The 23,491-nt window shown below is 31.3% G+C and overlaps 3 protein-coding genes across 5 annotated transcripts; 2 read left to right on the forward strand and 1 right to left on the reverse strand.

Annotated features, from left to right (window-relative positions):
• The first annotated feature begins 1,973 nt into the window (after positions 1-1,973).
• On the forward strand, positions 1,974-5,930 carry LOC123221657. 3 transcript variants are annotated; one of them, XM_044644532.1, is made up of 5 exons: positions 1,974-2,180; positions 2,901-3,250; positions 3,334-4,163; positions 4,287-5,318; positions 5,609-5,930. In XM_044644532.1, the coding sequence occupies exons 2-4, from the start codon at positions 2,904-2,906 to the stop codon at positions 5,303-5,305; spliced, it is 2,196 nt and encodes a 731-aa protein (XP_044500467.1). In that variant the 5' UTR covers positions 1,974-2,180; positions 2,901-2,903; the 3' UTR covers positions 5,306-5,318; positions 5,609-5,930. The 3 variants fall into 3 exon arrangements, with proteins under 3 accessions (XP_044500467.1, XP_044500468.1, XP_044500466.1); XM_044644533.1 differs by having other exon boundaries at positions 3,334-4,073; XM_044644531.1 differs by having other exon boundaries at positions 1,975-2,180; positions 3,334-5,318.
• A 5,426-nt stretch (positions 5,931-11,356) lies between these two features.
• LOC123220330 lies at positions 11,357-12,536 on the forward strand. The gene has a single exon (XM_044642516.1). It carries the CDS (start codon positions 11,469-11,471, stop codon positions 12,249-12,251), a length of 783 nt encoding a protein of 260 aa, XP_044498451.1. The 5' UTR covers positions 11,357-11,468; the 3' UTR covers positions 12,252-12,536.
• Positions 12,537-15,150: 2,614 nt separating this feature from the next.
• LOC123220537 lies at positions 15,151-17,861 on the reverse strand. The gene is made up of 3 exons (XM_044642784.1): positions 17,529-17,861; positions 16,284-17,358; positions 15,151-16,181 (listed from the first exon to the last, which is right to left on the reverse strand). The coding sequence occupies exons 1-3, from the start codon at positions 17,782-17,784 to the stop codon at positions 15,995-15,997; spliced, it is 1,518 nt and encodes a 505-aa protein (XP_044498719.1). The 5' UTR covers positions 17,785-17,861; the 3' UTR covers positions 15,151-15,994.
• Positions 17,862-23,491: the final 5,630 nt, after the last annotated feature.

The following is a 23,491-nucleotide window of genomic DNA, read 5'->3' on the forward strand; positions in this document are numbered from 1 at the left end:
ATGGATCTTAAGATAAAATTATTAAAAGTAAAAAAATTGTTAAAAATTATTTGGAGAAAATCTAGAAACTCTCTTATCACTAACTATAGAAAATGTAAGAGAATTTTTATTTGAAATGTATTTAGAATAAAATATAGAAATAATACAAAGGTATTAATTAAAATAATTATATTTTTTTTGATCTTTTATACATATATAACTACTTTTTCTTCCTATACTAATATAACCACTTTTTAATTTAACTTCACCTTTAAAAGACGAAGATTTTAGAATTTGGGGTTGATTGGATAGATTAGCCGACCAGCCATGGCCAATTAACCAAAAACCCAATCAACCAATTTTTTAAAAATAAATTGATTAATTTGGTGATTGATCAATCGATTAATCAATTTTTTAAAAATAAATTAGTTGGTTAGGTGTTTGACTTGTCAACCAACCACCTAAAGAACCTTCCCATTATCAAAGTTGTCAAAAATTTTTATATTTTTACCTCATTTTACCCCGTATCTCAACCTTTGCTTGTTTAATCTTCTCTTCTTTTCTTACAGAGATTGTTTTAAAACTATGCAACCCTATAAAACAAAAAAAAAAAAAAGACCGCTAGAATTTAGCTTTACCCATTTTATCCTCCATAGAACACACCATAGTGAAATTAGTTGGGTGGGTGGATTAGTTTTATATCTTAACTGAGTGAGTTTATGTCTTGGTTGGATGAATACAAAACATAAAGATATTTTAAATATTTTATATTTTGAGTTATATATTTATAATAGAAAAAAAAAAAGTTACATATGTCTACAAAAGAAAAAATTAGGCTATTTTAATCAATATTTCAACAATACAAACACATAACAACCATGATTAAATTCAAGTTCATCTAAATATAAACAACGTGTAGGGTTTATCTTCACAAAAGGTAAACAAACAATCTATTTGTTCGAACTCTTATTTTAATGAATCTACAAATTTTATATATATACTAATTATTAATTTGAAATTATGATCAATTTGATATTCTTATATGGTAGAAAATACATTAAAAAACTGATGTTGTATTTTCCGTCATGATGTCATTCAGAATCAACTTTTAGTATAAATAAATGTATATAAAGTAATTGAAGATTAAATTTACATTCAAATATTATGACATAATTCAGAATCAACTTTTAGTATAAATAGATGCATATAGAATAATTGAAGATTAAATTTACACTCAAATATTATTGAAAGTATTATATGCTCAAAAGATTGAATCAAATTGCAAAATTTTTACATTGATTTAAACACTTATTTTTATATTTTACATATAAATGGAACTTCATTTTGATTATTATTAATTAATTAATGTATTTCTTTAGATCTTTTTTCATAAATAAGCTATTAAAACCATTTCTAGCCAAACCAGGAGTAACTGTATCAAATTAATTAAATATATAGTGTATTTTAATTGAAAAATATTACTTTAATGGAGACATTCTTCTACTTCAATTTCAAAAGCACTATTGCTAATAAGGTAATTACTAATAGAAAATAGTCACATTAAATTGACCGATGAATTTCATAAATTTCTCCATTATTATGAAACAAAATCATCAAGGTGAAGTATTAGAATTTTTAAAGTAAAAGTTTGTGTTCGAGTCTCTGTTATATTTATAAAATTTTGACTTACCTGATATAATGATTATGAGTTCGATTATTGTGTTTCGGATTTACTTATCCAACAAATATAGACGAAGTCCCCAGTTAACAAAAAAAAAAATTTCTATTATAAATATAGAAAGATGGACAAAATGAACTCTAACACTTTAATTCCACAAAGAAAACAAATGATTAAGTTGGAACTATTTTCTTAATTATATTATTAAATTTGTTAATTAAAAATTAGAAAGTGACCCTCAACCGAAATGGGTCCTAATCCATCCCCTTCAATATGACATGGTAACAAAATCCACCAAAAAAAAAAACCCCTGTAAAGATGATGCGGTATGATATTATTGGCTCAAAACCTAGTCATATTTACATGAACACTAAAATGGAACCTAAAAATTAGCTTAAAATTGAAAGTAAAGCGCATCACTCTTGGTGCTCTGTTACCTTTTGTTCTCTCTGGCTTTGAGTTTTTGTGGTGAGACCTCAAAATTTGGAACTTTTGAAACGTCTCTTCTTCAATCTTATGAAAGGTACAGACCCGGTTTTTCTTTTTCTAGGGTTTTTAATTTTTGGTTTAATTTGAGCTTTGAAGAGGGTGAATTTGTAATGTTGTATTTGATTATTAGCGTTTTAGGGTGAAAATTTAAGAAAAATTTTCTGGGTTCTGCATGTTATGATTAAGTTTTCGTTTTTTGGAACTCTTGTGGGGTTTTAGTTAATCTTTTCATTGCTTTTTTAGTTTTTCTCTTTAGGTTTGTTTTGTTAGGGTTGTGAAAGTTAAGGTCATTCATGTGTCAATGGTTTGTTGTAATTGGTATCATTCAATGAATTCTATGTTTTGTTTTTAAAGTACCTTGTAGTTGTAAGGTAGTAATTGTTTTACTTTTTTTTTTTATGGTTTTTTTAATTTTAAGTTTGAGTCTTGAACTCTAGCCAAATGGGTGGTTTCATCTATTTCAGCTGTGTTTGAATATTTTGTTCTTTTTGGTTCAAATGTTACGAGTTGGAAATTTTGAGCCTTTTAACGTTAATGTTGTCCAAGATTGACAGTTTAGCTTGACTTCTTAGCGAAAAGTTGGATTTGGTTGACATAAGTTCCAGGCTTAAGTATGGAAAGTTCATTGGTTCAGGGTTTTTGTGATTTGAAATGGATTTTATTCACTATTAACAGTTCATAGTGTCAGCAATTAGTAGCCTTAACTTTTCAAGAGTTGTAAGAGTTTGACTTTTTTTTTGTTCGACTTTGTTAGGTCATGGCGGAGAACAAAATTATAGCAATTTGTCAGCTAGGTGGTGAGTTTGAGACTGAACAGGATGGCACATTATCATATAAGGGTGGTGATGCACATGCCATAGATATTGATGACCAAATGAGGTTTAATGAGTTCAAGACAGAAGTAGCAGAAGTGTTTAGTTGTAATGTTAACACAATGTCTCTGAAGTACTTCCTCCCAGGTAACAGAAAAACTCTTATTACAATCTCCAACGACAAGGACTTAAAGAGGATGATAAAGTTTCATGGGGATTCTATTACTGCTGAGGTTTATATCATAATGGAAGAAAATGTTGAGCCTGATGTCTCAAACATGCCTGCCAGTAGGTAGTTTTCTCAATGTCTAAGTTGGCAATTTGTTTTCATATTTGGCTTATTTGTTCTAACTTTAGTTATTGGTGAGTCTGCAGATCAAGCAGAACAACTCTTTCGGAAGCAGTACCTCAAGTTGATGCACCCCTTGATGTTGTGGAAGACATTGTGGATAATACTAATAATCCCATAATACCTTTTGATGCATCACTCGATGTTGTAGTCAATACCTCCCATATTGATGTGAATCTTGATTATACACGGACTGAGCTCCCACCTGAAATTTCACCCATTCTTCCTCTTGTTGATTCCAATGATGAGAAGCATGCTAAAGCTGCTCATCAGTGGCAGAATACTATCACAGGTGTTGGACAAAGATTCAGCAGTGTTCATGAGTTTCGTGAACAGTTGCGTAAATATGCCATTGCACATCAGTTTGCTTTTAGGTATAAAAAGAACGATAGTCATCGTGTGACTGTCAAATGCAAAGCTGAAGGTTGTCCTTGGAGAATTCATGCATCAAGGTTATCTACTACTCAACTAATATGTATCAAGAAGATGAATCCAACTCATACATGTGAAGGTGCTGCTGTGACAACAGGGCATCAGGCGACCAGGAGCTGGGTGGCTGGTATTATTAAGGAGAAGTTGAAAATTTTCCCTAACTACAAGCCCAAGGATATTGTCAATGATATCAAAGTGGAATATGGAATCCAGCTTAATTACTTTCAGGCCTGGCGTGGGAAAGAAATAGCAAAGGAGCAGCTTCAGGGTTCATACAAAGAGGCATATAATCAATTACCCTTTTTATGTGAGAAGATAAAGGAGACTAATCCAGGTAGTTTCGCCACCTTCACTACTAAGGAAGACTCAAGTTTCCATCGTCTATTTGTCTCATTCCATGCTTCATTGTATGGCTTTCTACAAGGTTGCCGACCTCTCCTTTTTCTTGATAGCATACCTTTAAAGTCAAAATATCAAGGTACATTGTTGGCTGCAACAGCTGCAGATGGTAATGACGGAGTTTTTCCTGTTTCTTTTGCTGTTGTAGATGCTGAAACTGACAATAATTGGCATTGGTTTTTATTACAATTAAAAACTGCACTATCAGCAACACCTTGTCCTATAACATTTGTGGCAGACAAACAGAAGGGTCTAAGGGAGTCTATTGCTGAGATATTTAAGGATTCATATCATGCTTATTGCCTAAGATACTTAACTGAACAACTTATAAGAGACGTGAAGGGACAATTTTCTCATGAGGTAAAGCGACTTGTGGTTGAAGATCTTTATGCTGCTGCTTATGCGCCTAGACCAGAAGGATTCCAAAGGAGCATTGAAAACATCAAAAGTATTTCTCTCGAAGCTTACAATTGGATCATGCAGAGTGAGCCCCAGAATTGGGCAAATGCATTCTTTCAGGGTGCACGATATAATCATATTGCATCAAACTTCGGAGAGCTGTTTTACAGCTGGGTGTCAGATGCACATGAATTACCAATAACACAGATGGTTGATATGATACGGAGTAAGATTATGGAATTGACTTATACAAGACGAGCAGATTCAAATCTCTGGATGACACGAATGACACCATCTATGGAAGAAAAGCTGGAAAAGGAGGACCTAAAAGTCCGTAATCTACAAGTGCTACTGTCAACTGGGAGCACCTGTGAAGTTCGTGGTGACACTGTTGAAGTGGTTGATATGGATCACTGGGATTGCACTTGCAAAGGATGGCAACTTACTGGTTTGCCATGCTGCCATGCTATTGCCGTCATTAGCTGTATTGGACGGAGTCCATATGACTATTGTTCCAGATATTTCACGACAGAAATGTACAGAGTAACATATTCAGAGACGGTACATCCTATTCCTGATCTGGACAGGCCTGCACAGTCTGATCCTTCCCAGGTTGCTGTGACTGTAACTCCTCCTCCCACTCGTCGGCCGCCAGGCCGACCTACAACAAAGAAATCTGGATCTCAAGATGTAATGAAGCGGCAACTCCAGTGCAGTAGATGCAGGGGTCTCGGACACAACAAATCAACCTGCAAAGACTCCTTGTAATAGTCAAGATACTGTATGTATCCCATCCATTTTTAACATGCATTACATTTTTCAATACGATGTTAAAAGGGATTCAATTGCTTCTTTTTATATGCATTTCTGAAAAAACTATTATCAATAGGCTAACTATGAGTTTATGCCATTGCCTCTAGATCACCATACAAGCACTAACTTTCTAGGAGATTCTCAACATGGCAATGATATTTTGGAGCCTACTCCTTGTTTCTGTTTTTGTTTTTGCCCTCACACAGTTGTCGTTTTAAGCTTTCAACAATTGACTTAAGTTTTTTCTTCTGTTGATAGGGATCAAAGAACCAGGGACATGACAATCTCTGTCTGACGACCGTATTTTGAAGGAAATTTAAGAGATGTAAACATGTAATTTAGTGTAAAAAAAAGAATACCCAGATGCTGCAGTGCTTATTAGTGATGCATGTAGTGGAGTAGTACCTTTTTGTCTTTTTCTTTTAAGTATACATTTTAACTTGAATTCCCGGGTAGGTTGATAGAGTCAGTGACCTTAACAATCTCAGGAAAGTTTGGCGCAGCAATTTATCCAAGTAAATGCTGTTCCATTTATCTCAACTGAGCTGAAGTCAACATTCTTGCTCAAAGTCATTCATCAGCTCTCTGGTAATGGTATGATTCTTCTCTCTTTTTCTGGGACTATTGAATTAAGCGTGCTCTCAAAAGGGCAGAAAAGAAAAGGTGTGCCTAAAGTTTGCATAACCCTAAAACAAAAATGAACTTCCATTGCCTCCAAATCTAATGGAAGTTCATTTTCATGAGAGACGTGGTCCTATTCAAATCCGTGTTAATAATTATATCACAAACTAAAACTCAAGTTGAGATTGATGATCTGAAATTGAATGGTGAGTGAATTATCCGCAATTGCAACCTTATATTAATAAAAGCTAATGGGGAAAGAGAAACAAAGTGTTTTCAAGCATACCATAACCACTTCGTACAAATGTACAATAATGGCTAATAAAAGATGTTCTTTTTAAGGGAAATTAATTAAAATAAACAAAAAAATTATCGTTTATATCAATTTAGATAACAAAATTTAAGCTATATCTATTTAGGCAAATCCTATTATTTGTACCAAAAATACCCTTCTAACTTACGACAATCACACTTAAATTTGAAAACATTGTTTTCTTTTACAAGATCATCACAATCCAAGTATCTTGACTCATGACTATATTAAATAGAAACTTCTATATTTTTGTGTTAGTGTTATTAGTTTCAAGCATTTGAAAATAAAGATGAAATCATGTTGATTCTTTAAAAGAATGTGATGCTTTTTTTTTGGGAACTTCAAACAATTACATTACTTTTAGATAAGTAATATTTGTTGTTTTTGTCAAATTAGAATAATTATTGGTGTCCAAATCTAAGAAAAACTAAAACAGTGATTTTCTTGGAAAATGCTATACATATGTGCTTGTGTATGTGTATTTTGATAAACATTCTACTAGACAAGAAAAAGGTAAAGAAGCAGTGGAAACTTACCTTTGAATCCATTTTGGGGTGTCTTCGTGCTTGTCGGACGTATGATTTGCAAGATTGGAGTGAGTTTTGTGGTTGGTTGAATTGTTTGTGTATTGTGTTTTGCATTTGCATTTGTTTTTGTGTTGTTAATGAAAATAATAGGTGAAAAACAAGATGCCAAAAATGTTATGCATGTAGATAGGACAAGAATCAAAGTATAATTAAGACAAATAATAGAAGGATAAAACTTTTACAAACTTTTTTGCCCCCTATACGGATATAGGATGATGAATTAAGCTCATCACTTGAACAACCTCTAAAAGAGTGCACCTTCCAAGCCAAATCCTACAGAGAGGGGAGAGCATTAGTTTGTTTTGTGAGAGAAAGTAAAGTGCAAAAATGTTTATGTTAGTTCAAAATAAACTAAAATGCACTTTATATAATGGTGGCTATTTTACAATTTCAAAATTCTTATTTAGCCCAACAAATTCATAATTTAAAGCTTTAATATGAATGTATATCAAATATATACCTTAGCCACCTTAATTTTATCTCACTAACATTTTAACTTTTAAAATATTATTTTTTTACACTCGTATAACATTTTATATGTTTTCATTAGGCCAAAGGACTATTTCCCACCCAAGATATGCTGCAATCTCAAGTTTCCACCCTTTAACTATGGAAATACCAAACATTTACCCATGATCGGTTGAATTTAACAGAACCCTAACGCCTAAAAATTTTATATCTTTTTGCCCCCCTAAACTTTAAAAACTAAAATTTTCTCCCAGCCTAAGTTTTAAAAAATGACAGTTTCACCCTAGGGTTTCGTTTTGAAATCTCCGGTAACATCTCCAACTCTATTGTCGACGACCTCTCCCTTATGAAGCATCCTCTCCTTTTGATGATCTCTTTCCTTCTATTTGGATGCCCGATCAGTATCGAAGAAACCTTGGAAAACGAAAAACTTCATCGGGAAAGACGAAGTTCTTCGTCTTCCCAGAAGAAGACCTCTGGGAAGACGAAGTTCTTCGTCTCCTAAGATTTCTCCGATGTTGATCGGGCGTCTAAATAGGAAGAAAGAGATCGTCGGAAGGAGAGGATGCTTCGGGAGGGAGAGGCCGTCAGCAATGAAGCCGAAGATGTCGTCGGAGATTTCAAAACGAAACCCTAGGGTGAAACTGCCATTTTTTAAAACTTAGGCTGGGGGAAAATTTTAGTTTTTAAAGTTTAGGGGGCAAAAATTGATTATATTTTAGTTTATTTTTTAATATTATAAAGAAAATAACTATTTTACCCTTACTACCGTTAATTTTAACTGCTCATGGGTAAGTGTTTGGTATTTCCATAGTTAAAGGGTGGAAACTTATGATTGCAGCATACCTTGGGTGGGAAATAGTCCTTTGGCCTTTTCATTATCCTTCGAAAGGTACTAGTCATCCTTAGATAATTAATCCTTCCTTTAGAAAGCTTGGTTTATTGGTATTACCCTTTATATTCATCGTAGCATAGTTGTGAGTCTTTTTTTAAACGATCCAAAAGTATATCAAAAACTCAATGACTATGATAAACATTTAGCAATATGTTATAGCCCCTAAACCATAATGAAGAAATACTCTATCGAACATAATATCTCCGATCATATATTCCATATAGATATTATCCTTCCATTATCTAATTTAGATCGATTTCGAATTTATGGATTATTAAAGTCTTAATTTTGATTCATTACGAATAATCAATTTAAATATTCGAAACATGTCATAACGAACATCTTTTATATGACCTACATTATACTCTGACTAAAGATTTGGTTTCCAATATTTATTAATTTCATTTTAGAACTCAGATTCAGATCGAATAAGTGAATATTCAGAATTCAATATTTTCCAAGTCAACGGATCCCATCTTAACCATCATTTTTCTCCACATACAAATAACACATGACCAATATGACTTGTCTTATTAGATGTGGTTAACCTCGTATATATACATCATATGAATCACATGTATCCATATCGAATTTGACTATGACGTCTTGAATCAAATGATTATTTTGTATATTAATATAATCTTACAATAAGTCATTAACTATGAATTTATAACCATGTGACTTATCGTTATTGGTCATATTCAAAAAACGATTCTCTAACTGTTAATCTAAACTTATACTCTAATGACATGACCTTCATCGTCACTCACACTAATGTCATCTCATGACATTGAACGAAGATATTCAATAATGCTTACTATGTGATATAATTGTTTAAGTTATATTACATCTGTAGGAAATAATTCGATGATTGAATTTGTATTAAGTGAGTCATCCAGACAATTTATACACACACTTTATATTATCAAAAAATAAAAGAAACAATTTATGTATATGAACAAAAGAATCACTTTTTTATTAATAAATTATTTAAAAGATTACATATAAGATGAAATGTCTTGAAATCGACAATACGAATGGTTCCTACTGCATATACTAACAATTAATTGCATTTGTGTTTTCTTTCACTTTTGTTAACGCCTAACTTTTGAGCTGATTCTTACATTAGGGATCGATAAAGACTATCAGTGTGCTTATAAAGATATAAGACAAATTATTTGCCAAATTTTGAAATCAAGCAAACATTGCCAAAAATATGATTTGAAAACGACCAAATGATTATTTCCACCCAAGGTTTGATGCAAGCCCAACTGTCAACCTGCCAATTATTAAAAATCTAAACTCTCACCTATTTGTTAAATTTCATTGTTATTGTCATAGGTAAAATTATCATTTAAAATTTTTATTTAAACTTATATTTTTTATTATCCCAAAGTTTTCAAATTTTTATTTTTGTCTCCTAAACTCATATTTTCGAGGTTTTAAAACTCACTTTTTTCCCCCCAACTCTAGGGTTGAAAACTTTTTCCCATATATGTCGGCCCCCAACATTTTAGAAAGTTACAGTTGAACCCAATTTCCTTTCTCTGGCGACGATTCACCGGAGATGGTGGTCAAATCTCTTCCTTTTTCTTATCTTTCCCTCATGATCACCCTCATTTTGTTATCAGACCATTTTCATCAGAGACGAAGATGAAATCATCTTCGTCTCAAATGAATATGAAGATGATCGGTCTTCGTCTGACGAAGACTCAGTGCTTTGTCTTCATCTTCATCAGAGACAAAGACGATTTCGTCTTCATCTTCAACAAAGACAATTGGAGAAGGAAGAATAATCGATTGGAAAGGCGAGAGGGAGAGAGTCGACGACCATTGACAAGTGATTGGTAGCCGAGGATGAAAATCTGAAAACCCAAGTTGAATAAGGGTTAAGCTGAGATTTCTTAAAACTCTAGGGGGCAATTGTTTATGGTAAAAAAATGGGAGTTTTGCAATCTTGGATTTTTTTTTGGGGGGGGGGGAGGGAGTTAGTTTTTAAACCTAAAAAATATGAGGTTAAGGGATAAAAATAAAAATATTACAATTTGAGAATAATTCAAAATATGAGTTTAAATACAATTTCTAAATAATGATTTTATCTCTGACAGTAATAATAAAATTTAATATATAGACGAGTATTTAGATTTTTGATAATTAACATATAAACAATTGAGTTTGATAATTACCATATAAAAAGGTTGGGTTTGTATCAAACCTTGGGTGAAAAGTAGTCTTTTGGCCTCTGAAAACACATAATTTTTTTTTCTATAATTAATCAATACTTTGTCTTATCGGCCAATTAAACTCGATCTTATTAGAGATTGATAACCAACAAAGTGAGCAAATAAATTTTCTTTGCCTATTCGTATAAACCTAAGTTAATAGTATATATACCATTGAGTAACAAGATTTTCATTTTTTTTAATTTTAAAATCAATTAATTACGTAACATTATATCATATTAAATTATTAAACTTAATCAAAATTATATATATCATCAATAAATCATCATCCCACCCACCTTCAACCTAGGGATGATAACAAGAAAAGATAAGGTTGAATATCCTATTTCACGTTTCTATCTTTGTATAAAATATTAATTTTCATTCTTGACTTATCCTCGTTATAAGGATGATAAAGATTTTTCATTCTTTATCGACAAAAAAAACTCCTTATACTCTACAAACATAATATAAATATATTAAATAATAAAATTAACTAAAATTAAAATCAATTAACTATTTTAAATATCACAAATAGTAAATTTATTTATTTAATATACCTAATAAAAAATAAATAATCTATAAGAATATGTTATTATTTTTAAAAAATATATTAATATAAAAGAATAAATTGAAAAGGAAACTTATATATCTTTGTCTTTGGTTGCAGAAATATTTTTTATTCTAATTCTCTTTTTCTTTTCCATTTTTATTAAAAAAATATTTTTTCTATTAAAATTGTAACAATTTAAAAACCCTAAATTCAAATCAAAATTTTCATCTCAACTCCCACCACTGATTCTTTATCAAAAAGCTTAAACTAATATTTTTAAAACGACAAAAATTTAAAAAAGAAATAATTCGTTACCCATTCAAAACGACATCATTTCTTTATAAACGAACGCACTCTCGTCTTTCTCCTCCGTGTCAAATCTCTCCCCATAAACCCTTAATTATTAACCAACAAAACAAAAGCACAATCCTAACCCTAACCCAAACCCACCACCCCTCTATGAACGCACCACCCCAACCACAACAGCCACCACCAGGCACTGCTACCACATCCACCTCTGGAGAATGCGGAAATTGCAGGACCCACACCCGTCTCTTCCTCCACAGAGTCCGCCTACGTGGCATCCAACAGAATCTCTGCACTTCCTGTGTTCTTCGCCTCTACCCTTCATCTTTTTGCCCAATTTGCTTCATTTTCTACGATTCTAATCCCCCTCACCCTTCTGAACGCCTCACCTGCGCTAAATGCGCTTCCTTCACCCATTCACATTGCGCCACGTCATCCTCACTTTCGTCCCCCTTTCTTTGCCCTCGTTGTGAAGACCCCACCACGTTCAATTTTTTTAAAGCCCCACCTGCAAAAACCACAAACACAAATCCGAATGCGAACACGACGGACAGCGTGCCCTCTGTTGATAATAAAAATGTTCATGTAATTGACTCCAAGTCAGCAGCGATGCTGCTCTGTGCGGCGAGGATTGCAGCAGCGTCGATGAGGAAGGCCATGTTGGTGGCGAGAATTGAGGCGGAGAAAAAGTCGAAAGAGGCTGCCGTAGCGAGGAAGAGGGCCAGAGAAGCCTTGGAGCATGTGGGTTTTTTAATAAGTAAGAGTAATAATAATGATAATACAGACAGAAACTTTGATAGGTCTGGGTCTGTTCAGCATTCTGTCTCTGGTAACGCTAGCTGTTTTAAGGTTAATGAGAAGCAACAACAAAGTTTGTCTATGTCCATGTCTCCTAAGGAGTTGGTTAATAATGTTACTGTTAATGATAATCGATAGCTACAATTTGTAGAAGAGGGATTTGGTTTGAATTTGTAAGTTCGGAAAAGAAATTCTTTAGAAAATGGATAGCTACGAGGTAGAATTTTGGAGTTTCTAAGTTGTTTTGTGTAATGATTGTTTTAACTTGTTATGTGACTTTTTATAGGTACATTCAATTGTTAGATTTTATCATGTGAAGAGAATATAGAGTTGAATTCGGTATCATGTGCCCGGTTGTATTTTTTCTCTGCTGATCTTTTTCAGTGGGAACATAGTTGTACATGTGGCAGAGCTTGTGTGAAACACTGAGGATTGAGAGCTAAATTAAGTTTTCAGTGACTCAGCCTCCTGGTTTGATCCCACCAAGTGTAGGATTGGATCCATTAGGGCTGTTGACCTTACTAGTCACTAAAAGCTGTTAGTTTGTGGTTTTGTTATTCCTACAGATTGAAGGGATCAGCGGAGCCTGAGTTTTCACCTAAGTTCACTAAATATGGATATGGATATATCTTCTTTTAGTGAAAAAGGAAAAAAGTATGTCTCGTTTTGTTTTACACTCTGTGTTTTAAATTTAGCATTAGTGTTTGTTATTGTTTATGGTGTTGGCATTTGATGCATTTAATTCATTTGTTGTTGAAACAAAACATGGGTCAATAACCTGGAATTCCTTTTGGTGCAGATAGAGCACTTAATTATAAACAATGTTACCAGAAAAAAATTTTGTTTCTGTTTTACCATATAAGTTAATGAATGAAAGAACAAATGGCTGATTTGTTATGAGTTCTTGGATGATTCTGTTTGCTCGCTGCCTTGAGTATGGACAAGGCGATTGGTGGTCCAAAGGTGATCTCCTTTAGCGCTTTTTTGACACCTTTGGAGAAGCTTAGGTGTTGGAAAAGTGTGCTTTATTATCACACAAGACTTTGTTGATGTTTGAGGCAATTTTGAAGATAACCGACAAGTTTCAAGGTTATCATAAAGGTCAACAAGGAGTTTTAAAGTCGTCAAAGAGGTTGTTGACCAATTTTGAGGTCATCGGAGATGTTGGAGAGATTTAAGGATGTCGGAAAGATCATCGACAAGTTCTGAGGTTGTCATAGAGATTGTTGGAGAGATGGCAATTAAATAATAATATTTTCCTTTATTAAAGTTTTACACCTATGGCATTAAATGCAGCCACCTACCAAGTTTTTATTTTAGTGATCTATCTTCTCTTGCACTTAACCTTCCATTCCATTTTCTTGCTCACTCATTGCCCCTTCTAAATTTTTTTTATCACCTTTGGCTCAAAGGCAATGCTTTCATCTCGCTTTTTTGGTCTATGCAATGAGGACCTCATCACTTTTAAGCGTTTTTTGCTTTTAACAAATATGTTATTTGTATCGTGGTGCATAGTGTGCATGTCTCAGACTCATCATTGGGATGCTTGGTTTCAACTAACCCAGCAAATCGTGCCTGGGGTAAAAGATTTTTAAAATTTCACTGCCTTGATGCGAAATTTAAGTCCTGTTAGGTTATTTGTTTGATTCTCACAAGAACGATTTTTTACAGTTTGTGTCTATGATTAAGGCTTTATTGATTTTTGTCATCACTCTTCTGCCATTTTGAAGGGTATTTGTTTCATATCAGCTTGTAGCATACGTAATCAGATTATAGAATTTCTCAATAATCTTCTAGTTGCATATTTTGTCTTGTTTCTTCAATGGGACCTTTTGTTTCTGCATCTGTTTCTCCTTAATCTCAAGTTGAGATAACCTCATATTTAGATGTTGCTATATGTATATTTCCCTCACCAGACAACATGTGATATTATATTAATATTAGTGTAGTATCCATTCATCATTCTGATTATTTAAAGCTGTTAGAAATGCAATGACTGCAAAATTTTGCCTAGATGGTCATTTTACTTTTCTGTCTTGAGATCTCGGATTGCTCTCTGTTGTGGAAGAACTTTGTTGATTAGTCTCCCAATAAGTGGAAGCAACTGTAGTGCATTTACCTTTCTTTCCTAGTGTTCAAACTGTTGTAAGAAATTTCTTGCATTTGCAATGCTGCTCACAGTATCATTTTGTTGACAGTTTCACGTAAATTGAAGTTTTTTTCTATTCATAACTTTCTTCTAAAACTTTTCTGACTCTTTATGCATGGAACTATTTCGTCTAGTTGATTTCTGCATGGTTGAATATGAAATTCAGTATTCAGGATGAAGTTTGAATTTGTTTAGTTGTGATGTTGTCAAAATCCCTTCATATGTTTAACATTTCCAACCAAACCCAGCATTTGAATCATCTTACTGTAAGAAGCAATACTATGTGCAGCAAGTTTTAAATATCCACTTATGTCATTATGTGGTTAGTTATTGTTTTATACTTAATTGAAAATCATTTAATTATATAATAATATATATTATCTAGATATCAATTGAATACTCAAAACTGGAAGTCTTGTATTGAACAAGTATCAGCAGTGTGCTACTTCAAAATCAGCAACCTGGACTGTACACAAGCAGTTAAATTGAACCATCTGAGGATTTTTTTTTTTTGAAAATATTAAAGATGAAAAATTAACGGCCATTGAAGGAGTTCATGAACAAGTTAAGACAACTTGGCATCACTGAAAACAGAAACCCTTAAAAAAATGAAACTTGAAATAAGCAATACTAGGAAGTTCAATCACTGAGCCAAAGGTGATTGAGATTGAATCCTGGAATATATTATTGTTTCTAAATGAGAATTCCTCCGTGGCCGTGAGTGTGATTTTGTATTGGTTGTTTTTGTTGTGGTCATATGGTTGGTTTAGGATAAACTAGGGAAATAGGCCCACTGGCCTTTCTTGGGCTGTAACACAATAGATGATAAATCCAACACCTGTATTTTGTTGTTTTCTCAAGCTTGAAACCATAAAACTGGCAGCAAAATTAAGAAACAAACACTTTTTATTATTATTCCATCAAAGTTCTGCATACAAGAGACTCAAATTTAAGGTTTATACTTAAGGGACTAGAGGTTTCTTAGGGCTGAAACCATAAACAACTTTCAAAGAAGTACAACAAATATATTGACAAACAACTAAACTGATGCTGCAGAAGAGTACCGGAAAATATGAATCAGAAAACTCGTTGATTCAGCAAATCTTCAAGAATTTTACCCAGAAGAACTTTACAGCATTGCGCAATTTTTGCATGCCTCATCTTGATATCTTTCATAGTTTCTGATATGGTCACTGGAGATTTCTCAGCTTCCACTAGAAATTTTATCTAATTACATTTAAGTGTTTCCTTCCTTAAACTGTGTAATTTCTCTGCAAAAGTAACCAAAGCTTGCCCCTTCTTGAAGATACAACCAATGTCAAAAATCTGTTTCACTCTTAAATAACACCTTGCATTTAGAGTTCTAACGGCGCAATCAACTATATGAGAGGGAGGAAAATTATCTGCAGAAATATGCTCCATTGAAAATCAAAGCAAAAGGATCATCCTTCCAACTGTCATTAGAATCCATAAGGTGCAACCAAAGACCAGAATGGACTGCAGCACAATCCCAAGCAATACTAGCGCATTTCTAATACACCAGAGTCTAAACAATGACCATCATGTGTAACAACTTTCATCTCTAGTAAATCTACACAACCAGTCTTGTGACAAAGAGCCCTTTTCTTTTGCCAACCTTTATTCCAACAATTCATCTATCTATTTGCACTTAATACCTTTAATTCAAACGGTCAAGAGGTCCTTTTCCCTTGCTACTGATTACATTCAACTTTTATAAACTGGATACAGTGCCTGATTCAGTGTTGAGCTCTGCAACAGCGATGTTAATGGGTTGCCATCCTGTTTGGCCATGTACAATCCATTTCTTGATGGTAATTACCATGTTCAAGATTTGAAGTATGTCACCTAATGTAAATTCTTTCAAGCACATATTTTTCAAAATAGTACCAGCTTCATAACTGTAAACAAAAATACAAAAGCACACAAAACAGAATGAAAATTAGTCCTATGATAAATCCCAGAAGCTAAATAAATGAGACTAAACAAGCAAAGGAAATTACCTGCATTGAGAAGCCACTATTGCAGACTGCCCTTCAGTAGATACCAGAAATTTTCTAATTCTTTCCCAGGTCCTTTCCGAGATTCTTAACGGGTTTCCGGCAATAGGATTCACACATTTCCAGAGTTTCTCATTCTTACCAACATACAAGTTCATAGCTCCAATGTTCTGCTTCACCACCATCTGTAGATCAATAGCAGTTTTCAAAGCCTTTTTAATGTCAGTATTCCGGTGCTTTGGATCCCCATATTGAATGCAATCGACTATATTGCCTTCAGTCGGTATTATCTTTTCAGTTTTCAAGGAGTTCAGTGTCTGTAAGATAACACCTATAAGGCTTTGCAAATAATTGGTAGGTTTTGGACACCCCGGCATCCCCCATATGACACTACTAGGAATGTTAATTGAGTTCATTGGAGAAGAAAAATACAGTTTCCTATGTTCTATATGTCCATTTTGTGACTTACTCAATGATGCAGGCTTCAGATTCATGCTAACAGGATTGAATTTGGTGTCTCCACTACATCTTTGGACAAAATTCAGAGATTGATTAGGGTGATTGTTTGGCTTTAAAGGCAATGGATAATTATTTCTATAACCATTCTGATCAAGATTCAAAGGAGAAAATCCGTCTGGGCAAGGCCCCATCAGGGAACTCTTTGGATTATAATTAGTACCTGGGTGGTGATAATTTACAGGTTTCTGATCTTCCAGAATTTCAACTAGTGCACTATTATAAACTTTCTCATCAGGATTTCCCAATTGGGGAACTTTAACATGAACAGAGGGAATATCATTAGGGACAGAAATTTTTTCATCAATTTTAGTTGTTAATGGAGGGCCTCCAGCCACAAGACTGGTCCAGAGCCATATACTCTTGGCTGCTGCAAGGAGAGGAGCTGATGCTTTCTGTGGCTGAGCAAGGAGAATGTTGTATCTTCTCATCCTCAATTGATGGAGGGCATTGGAGAAGTCTCTATCTCCAGAAATTAGCATTATATTTGCAGGTGCAGGATTGTCCACTGCCCAGAACAACATCTCCACCAGAATTTTCTTGTCACTTGCATCCTTAACCCCTGCTTATCAATCAACATAACCCATAAAATTTCTCTGAATTTCATGTGCAACCAAAAAAACATATTTCCTCCAAATATAATACAAATTAATTAGGTATTGTATCAGGTGACTTAATATCAGATGTATTAAAAGCAAGAAAAGTAGAGATGAAAGGTGATGAAAGAAGTACCCGGAGGGACATGGTTGAGGGAGATGCCAGTGCTGGAGAGAGCATGCTGCACAGATTGAGGGATCCGATTGGTGTCACCATAGGCAGAGATGGACAAAGGTCCACAGTAATTCAACTGAGCAATGGCAGAACTAATGTTTTGAGCTATTGCATGAGGCTGACACCCTTTTGGCACCTGACAATTCTCTATATCCCACCACACTGAAGTCTTTGCCTTGACATATTGCATCTCTGCAACTTCACCTCCAACTCCCATGGCAGCACTCCAACTTCTACAGCTGTTTTATAAATGCAAAACTTTGAGGCTTTGGGAGATGATTTCAAGAAGAAAGAACAAATAATAAAACAATAGTGTTTAGCTCTCTGTATGAATATGCATATATATATTGATGAATGCATATGATTCCGTACTTTGCTTGTGGTGTGGGTTAAGACTCAGTCAAGTCTTGTTGATTCACTTGGTTTTATTTGCATGCATGCAAGACTTTTGATTGTTTGCATTTTGGTCCTTTGGGGTTGAAAGATCCATTTTGTGTACACTAAGCTAATAGAAAAAGTCGATTCATCTTGAAGTGGTTGTGCATTCAAACATACCACCATTCATTACGCGTAAATTCAAAAGATACGTAAATGACCGTAAAAGTAAAAATGTTTTTTACGAGTAATACTATACGTACTCATTTTAAATATATAAAATATGCATATTTTATAATTGAATATTACTTTATTTTTAATTCAAAATCATTCAATTATATGATGATATATAAAAATATGTATCTATTTATATATTTAAAATAAATATACTTAGATGTATTGTTTTCATATTATGATAGTATCCAATTAGTCAATTAGTTGTAGGGAGGAAAATTCTCAAGGGTCAAATTCTATAAATTTCAATATCATTACAAGGGTAATGAGTGAATAACAGCGTAATACAAATAGACAGGAGGCTCCATGGGGCAAACAAAACAATTAAGTCCTCCGCTAGTGGTAGGTTGACCTTGACTTGTGAGTTGTTAGGTGAGGATTTAACATTACACGTGAATGGTGGAATTGACTGAAACAACTGGCTTGTTTTCGACGGTGGACCAACGACTTGACCAAGAAAATTATGCAGTCTATGTTTTTTTACTTTCACACAAGCAATATATCTACGAGATTGTCCCACAATACAACCCGTTCTTCACGTCTAAGACAGGTCATTCAAATTTGACTCCATGAAACAAATTAATGCCATGTGTATGTTCTCTTTTTTCTTTCTTTTCTATCTATTCAAAGGCAAAACGACTATGTTCCCACTCAAGTTTTAATACAATATATATAGTTACCTATTATAATTAATAATATAAAAAATATATAAAATTTATTAAATTTTTCTCATAATTTTAAAAACTAATAACTTTAATCTTACCTAAAGTTTTTTAACTTTTAAAAATACTATTTTCCCCTTTAAAATTAGGATTTATTTTGTTTCCTTCTCTAGCCATCGATGACGATATTTTCAACCCACGAAACGTTGGTCACCAGATCTTCATCTCTCCAAGGCAAAGAAGAGTCAACAAAGATGCTTATCTTTGTCTATTTGTTTAGAATTGACAAACACATATCTTCATCGATCCTTCTTTGTACCAAAAAGATGAAGATCTAGTGACCGACGTTTCATGGGTTAAAAGCTCATCGATAGTGGCTAAAGAGGAGAAGAAAATAAACCTTAGGCTTGGGGAGAGAATGTTACTTTCGAAAATTAGAAAACTTTAGACAGGGGTGAAATTGTTAGTTTTTAAAATATAGGAGAAAATATAATTAATTTTATAATTTTTTTAATATTATTGATAAAATAACGATCTTACACTTGCCTCTAATATAAAATTTTAACATAAATTACCCACGAGTGAGTATTTAGATTTTTCAAACCTTGCGGATGTATATTTTTCTTTGCATTAAAACTTGGGTGAGAAATAGTTCTTTGGCCCTATTCGAATTATCAAAATGACTCATAAAAATCAACAATAAAATTATGTATATATATTTTTTACCATACAATTGAGTACAAAATTAATTTATTATCATGTAATTAGAAAATTTTGAATTAATAATAAAATAACACTCATAATATGATAACATATCAATTTTGTACTTAATTATATACTCAAAAAAGTATATACATATAATATTATTCAAAAATCAAATATAAAAGCCATCATGTCATTAACTTCTAATGAATGTTTAATCACAATAAAAATATTATTATTTTTTAATTTCATCAAACTTTTATTACTTGATGATTAACTGGGTGAATAAGATGAAAATTCAATATTATATATATATATAATTCATATATTTCGAAATATAAGAAAAAATTAATAATTACATCATTCAATTATATTTTATAATATAAGCTTATAAGAATTGTTTGAATATATAATTTTATAATATATTTTTGTGTTATTTATAATTTCAAAAAAATATTCCTCAATTTTGTCAAGGGTGTTAGCATATTTCTTCCAAGAAACTTTCCAATTTGCATAACAATCGTCCCTAGTAAGACTCCTAAAGCAGGGGATCCTAACAGATACTTAACAAAGGGAAACACTTAACGTTTATAAGTTCAGTTATGGACTTGAAATGGAGGTCAAGATTAGTTTTATTTATGACAGAAGATCGATTCTCATTCAAGGTTTATTCTATTCTCAGCTATCACATGCAAAATTTTAAAAATTTAAATATTTATTTGTCATTTAATTTATATTAAAATTCTCTACTATTTATAATAGTAAAATTGTCATTTTATCCGTAATGTTAAAATAAATAAAATTTTATTTTATTTCTCTAATTTAGTTTTAAAAAACTCACAATTTCTACTCAATTTAAAATTTGAAAAGTTATATTTTCCCTTTAAGGTTTTATTCTTTCCTCTTCCTTTTTTGACGACCGTTCTCTGGCTAACCTCTCATACTAGTGCTCCCTCCTGACTTCTAGATGAAGATGAATTAGTAGACCTCTGAAGGTTGGTCAACATATAATCGACACATATATGTGAGAATTAGGGGAAATTGAAATTTTTAGCACTTTTTTATTCCGTGTATACAAAATTGTCACCTATCCTAAAGCTTTCACAAATATACCACAACAGTACTCACCTTCCCCAAAATACCCCTCTTCAATCTTTCATGCATAAATTCTCTCTCCTCTTCTCTGCAACTTTTTTTTTCTCTTCTTCCTCTTCTTCCAAAGTTATAAAGAAATCACTCTCTCTTCTCCCTCATCTTCAAAAACAAAAACAGGAAGGAAACAACCAAATTCTTCAAATTAAGAATTCTTCAAAGTAAAGATTTAAAAAAAAAAAAGGGAAAAAAAAGAGCAACCTACAAGATAAAAAATGACCATCGAAGAAATGACCATGTAAGATGATCATGTAACAATATTTAACTGGAAAAAGAAAAAAAATTGATATTTAAGGATTTAAGTGAAACAAAAAAAACTGGGCATTTAACTTTAAAAAAAAAAAAAGGTTGGCGTGAAAGTTGCTGTGTAACGCCAACCTTAATATATGTATATAATATTAAATAATATTATTATATTAATATAATATATTATATACGATAATATTATAATATATTATAATTTATATAATTAAATTATAATATTTTATAATATAATATTACATATATAATATAAAATATATTATATATAATATATATAATTATTACAGGGGTTGGCGGCATCGCCAACCCCTGGCGCCAACCCTTGGTAATATATATTATATATATAATAATAATATTATATTAAAATATTATAATTATATATTAATATAATATATAAAATATTATAATTTATATAATTATTTTTTAATATTATTATAATATTTTATAATATAATATTATATAATATATAAAATATATTATATTATATATAATATTATATATTTTATAATTATATATTATTATAATATATTACATATTTTATATAATAAAATTTATATAATTATAAATATTATATTATAATATAATTTTATATTTTATAAAATATATGTAAAAGCAGTCTGGGTTGGCGATAAGGGAAATTGGCCTGTAGCATTAATGTAGGGTGGGCCCACCTTTTATAAAGCAAAACATGATTTTTATATATATATAATTATTTAATTTTATATATATATACATATAATTATATTATATATTAATATATGATATATTATATTATATTTTAATTAGAATATTATAATTATATTATATAATTATATATTATAATATATTATATACTATAATATTATCATATAATAATATATTAATATAATATATAATATATTATAATTTAAATAATATTATTATAATATAATATTACATATATAATATAATATATATAAAATATATTATATATAATTATTACCAGGGGTTGGCGGCATCGCCAACCCTTGGCGCCAAGGGTTGGCCGATGTCGCCAACCCCTGGTTATATATATTATATATATAATATATAATATTATATTATAATATAATTTTATATTTTATAAAATATATGTAAAAGGAGTCTGGGTTGGCGATAAGGGGAAATTGGCCTGTAGCATTAATGTAGGGTGGGTCCACTCTTTATAAAGCAAAACATGATTTTTATATATATATAATTATTTAATTATATATATATATATAATTATATTATATATTTATATTAATATATGATATATTATATTATATTTTAATTAGAATATTATAATTATATATTATTATAATTATTATTTTATTATAATAGTATATTAATATTAAAATATATTATTATATATTATTATAATATTAAAGATATTCTAGTATTAATAATTATATATTATAATATATAATATTATATATATTAATATAATATATATAATATTATATTAATATATTTTTTTGCCAGGGTTGGCGGAATCGCCAACCCTTGGCGTACGCCAAAGGTTGGCGATTCCGCCAACCCATGACTTATATATATAAAATTAAATAATTATATATATATAATTATATTATATATTAATATATAATATATTATATTATCTTATTTATATTATATTTTTAATTAAAATATTATAATTATATTATTATAATTATATTATATATTAATATATAAAATATTTTCTTTAATATATGTATAAGGGTTGGAGTTGCCAACGCCAACCCTTATATGTATATATTATTATTATATTAATATTATAATTATAATATATAATAATAAATAATATTATTATTTAATTTTATATATAATATAATATATATATATAATAAGTTATTATATATTATATATATTCTGAAGAATTCTTATTATTATATAATATTATATAATAATATATATTATTATATTTTTAATTGGAATATTAAATTATATTTTAGTATAATTAAATGATTGATGCTCATGAAGTGACCCATGCAGAGAATCTCTATAATATGAGGAAGGAATCCCAGCAGTATGAAACTAAAATATTAATATTAATGGTAGGAAGAAGACATGTAATTGAACAATAAAACCTGTGAGAATCCATTATAAAAGATTCAAAATGGACATAAGGGAGGGAGAGACGAACATTGATAAATTTATTAAGAGAATAAACACCTGCTGCAAAAAATTCATAGCAAAGTCATCCACGTCCAGGTTAGTGTTGACTTAACCCTTTATGTTATTTGTTTTCTTTATAAATAGCTGAAAATTAAATAATTATGGTGTTTTCATGTTCATGTAAAATTTAATTTTATTATGATTTCATGTTGTTAGATTGTTTAATGCTATTATTTCATGTTGTTTCTATTGTTTAAAGTTGTTATTATTGTTTAATATTGTTGTGATAGCTATAAAAAACCAAAATACAGCTGAAAAAAAATTCCAGTTTAATGATGAACAGGTTGGTGGAATCGCCAAGGGTTGGCGAAACGCCAACCCTTGGCGTTTCCGCCAACCTGTTCATCCCCACTTAATTTATTTAATTTTTCCCTGTTTTCGTCTATT

Source organism: Mangifera indica, chromosome 7, assembly GCF_011075055.1.
Source record: "Mangifera indica cultivar Alphonso chromosome 7, CATAS_Mindica_2.1, whole genome shotgun sequence".
NCBI lineage: Eukaryota > Viridiplantae > Streptophyta > Magnoliopsida > Sapindales > Anacardiaceae > Mangifera > Mangifera indica.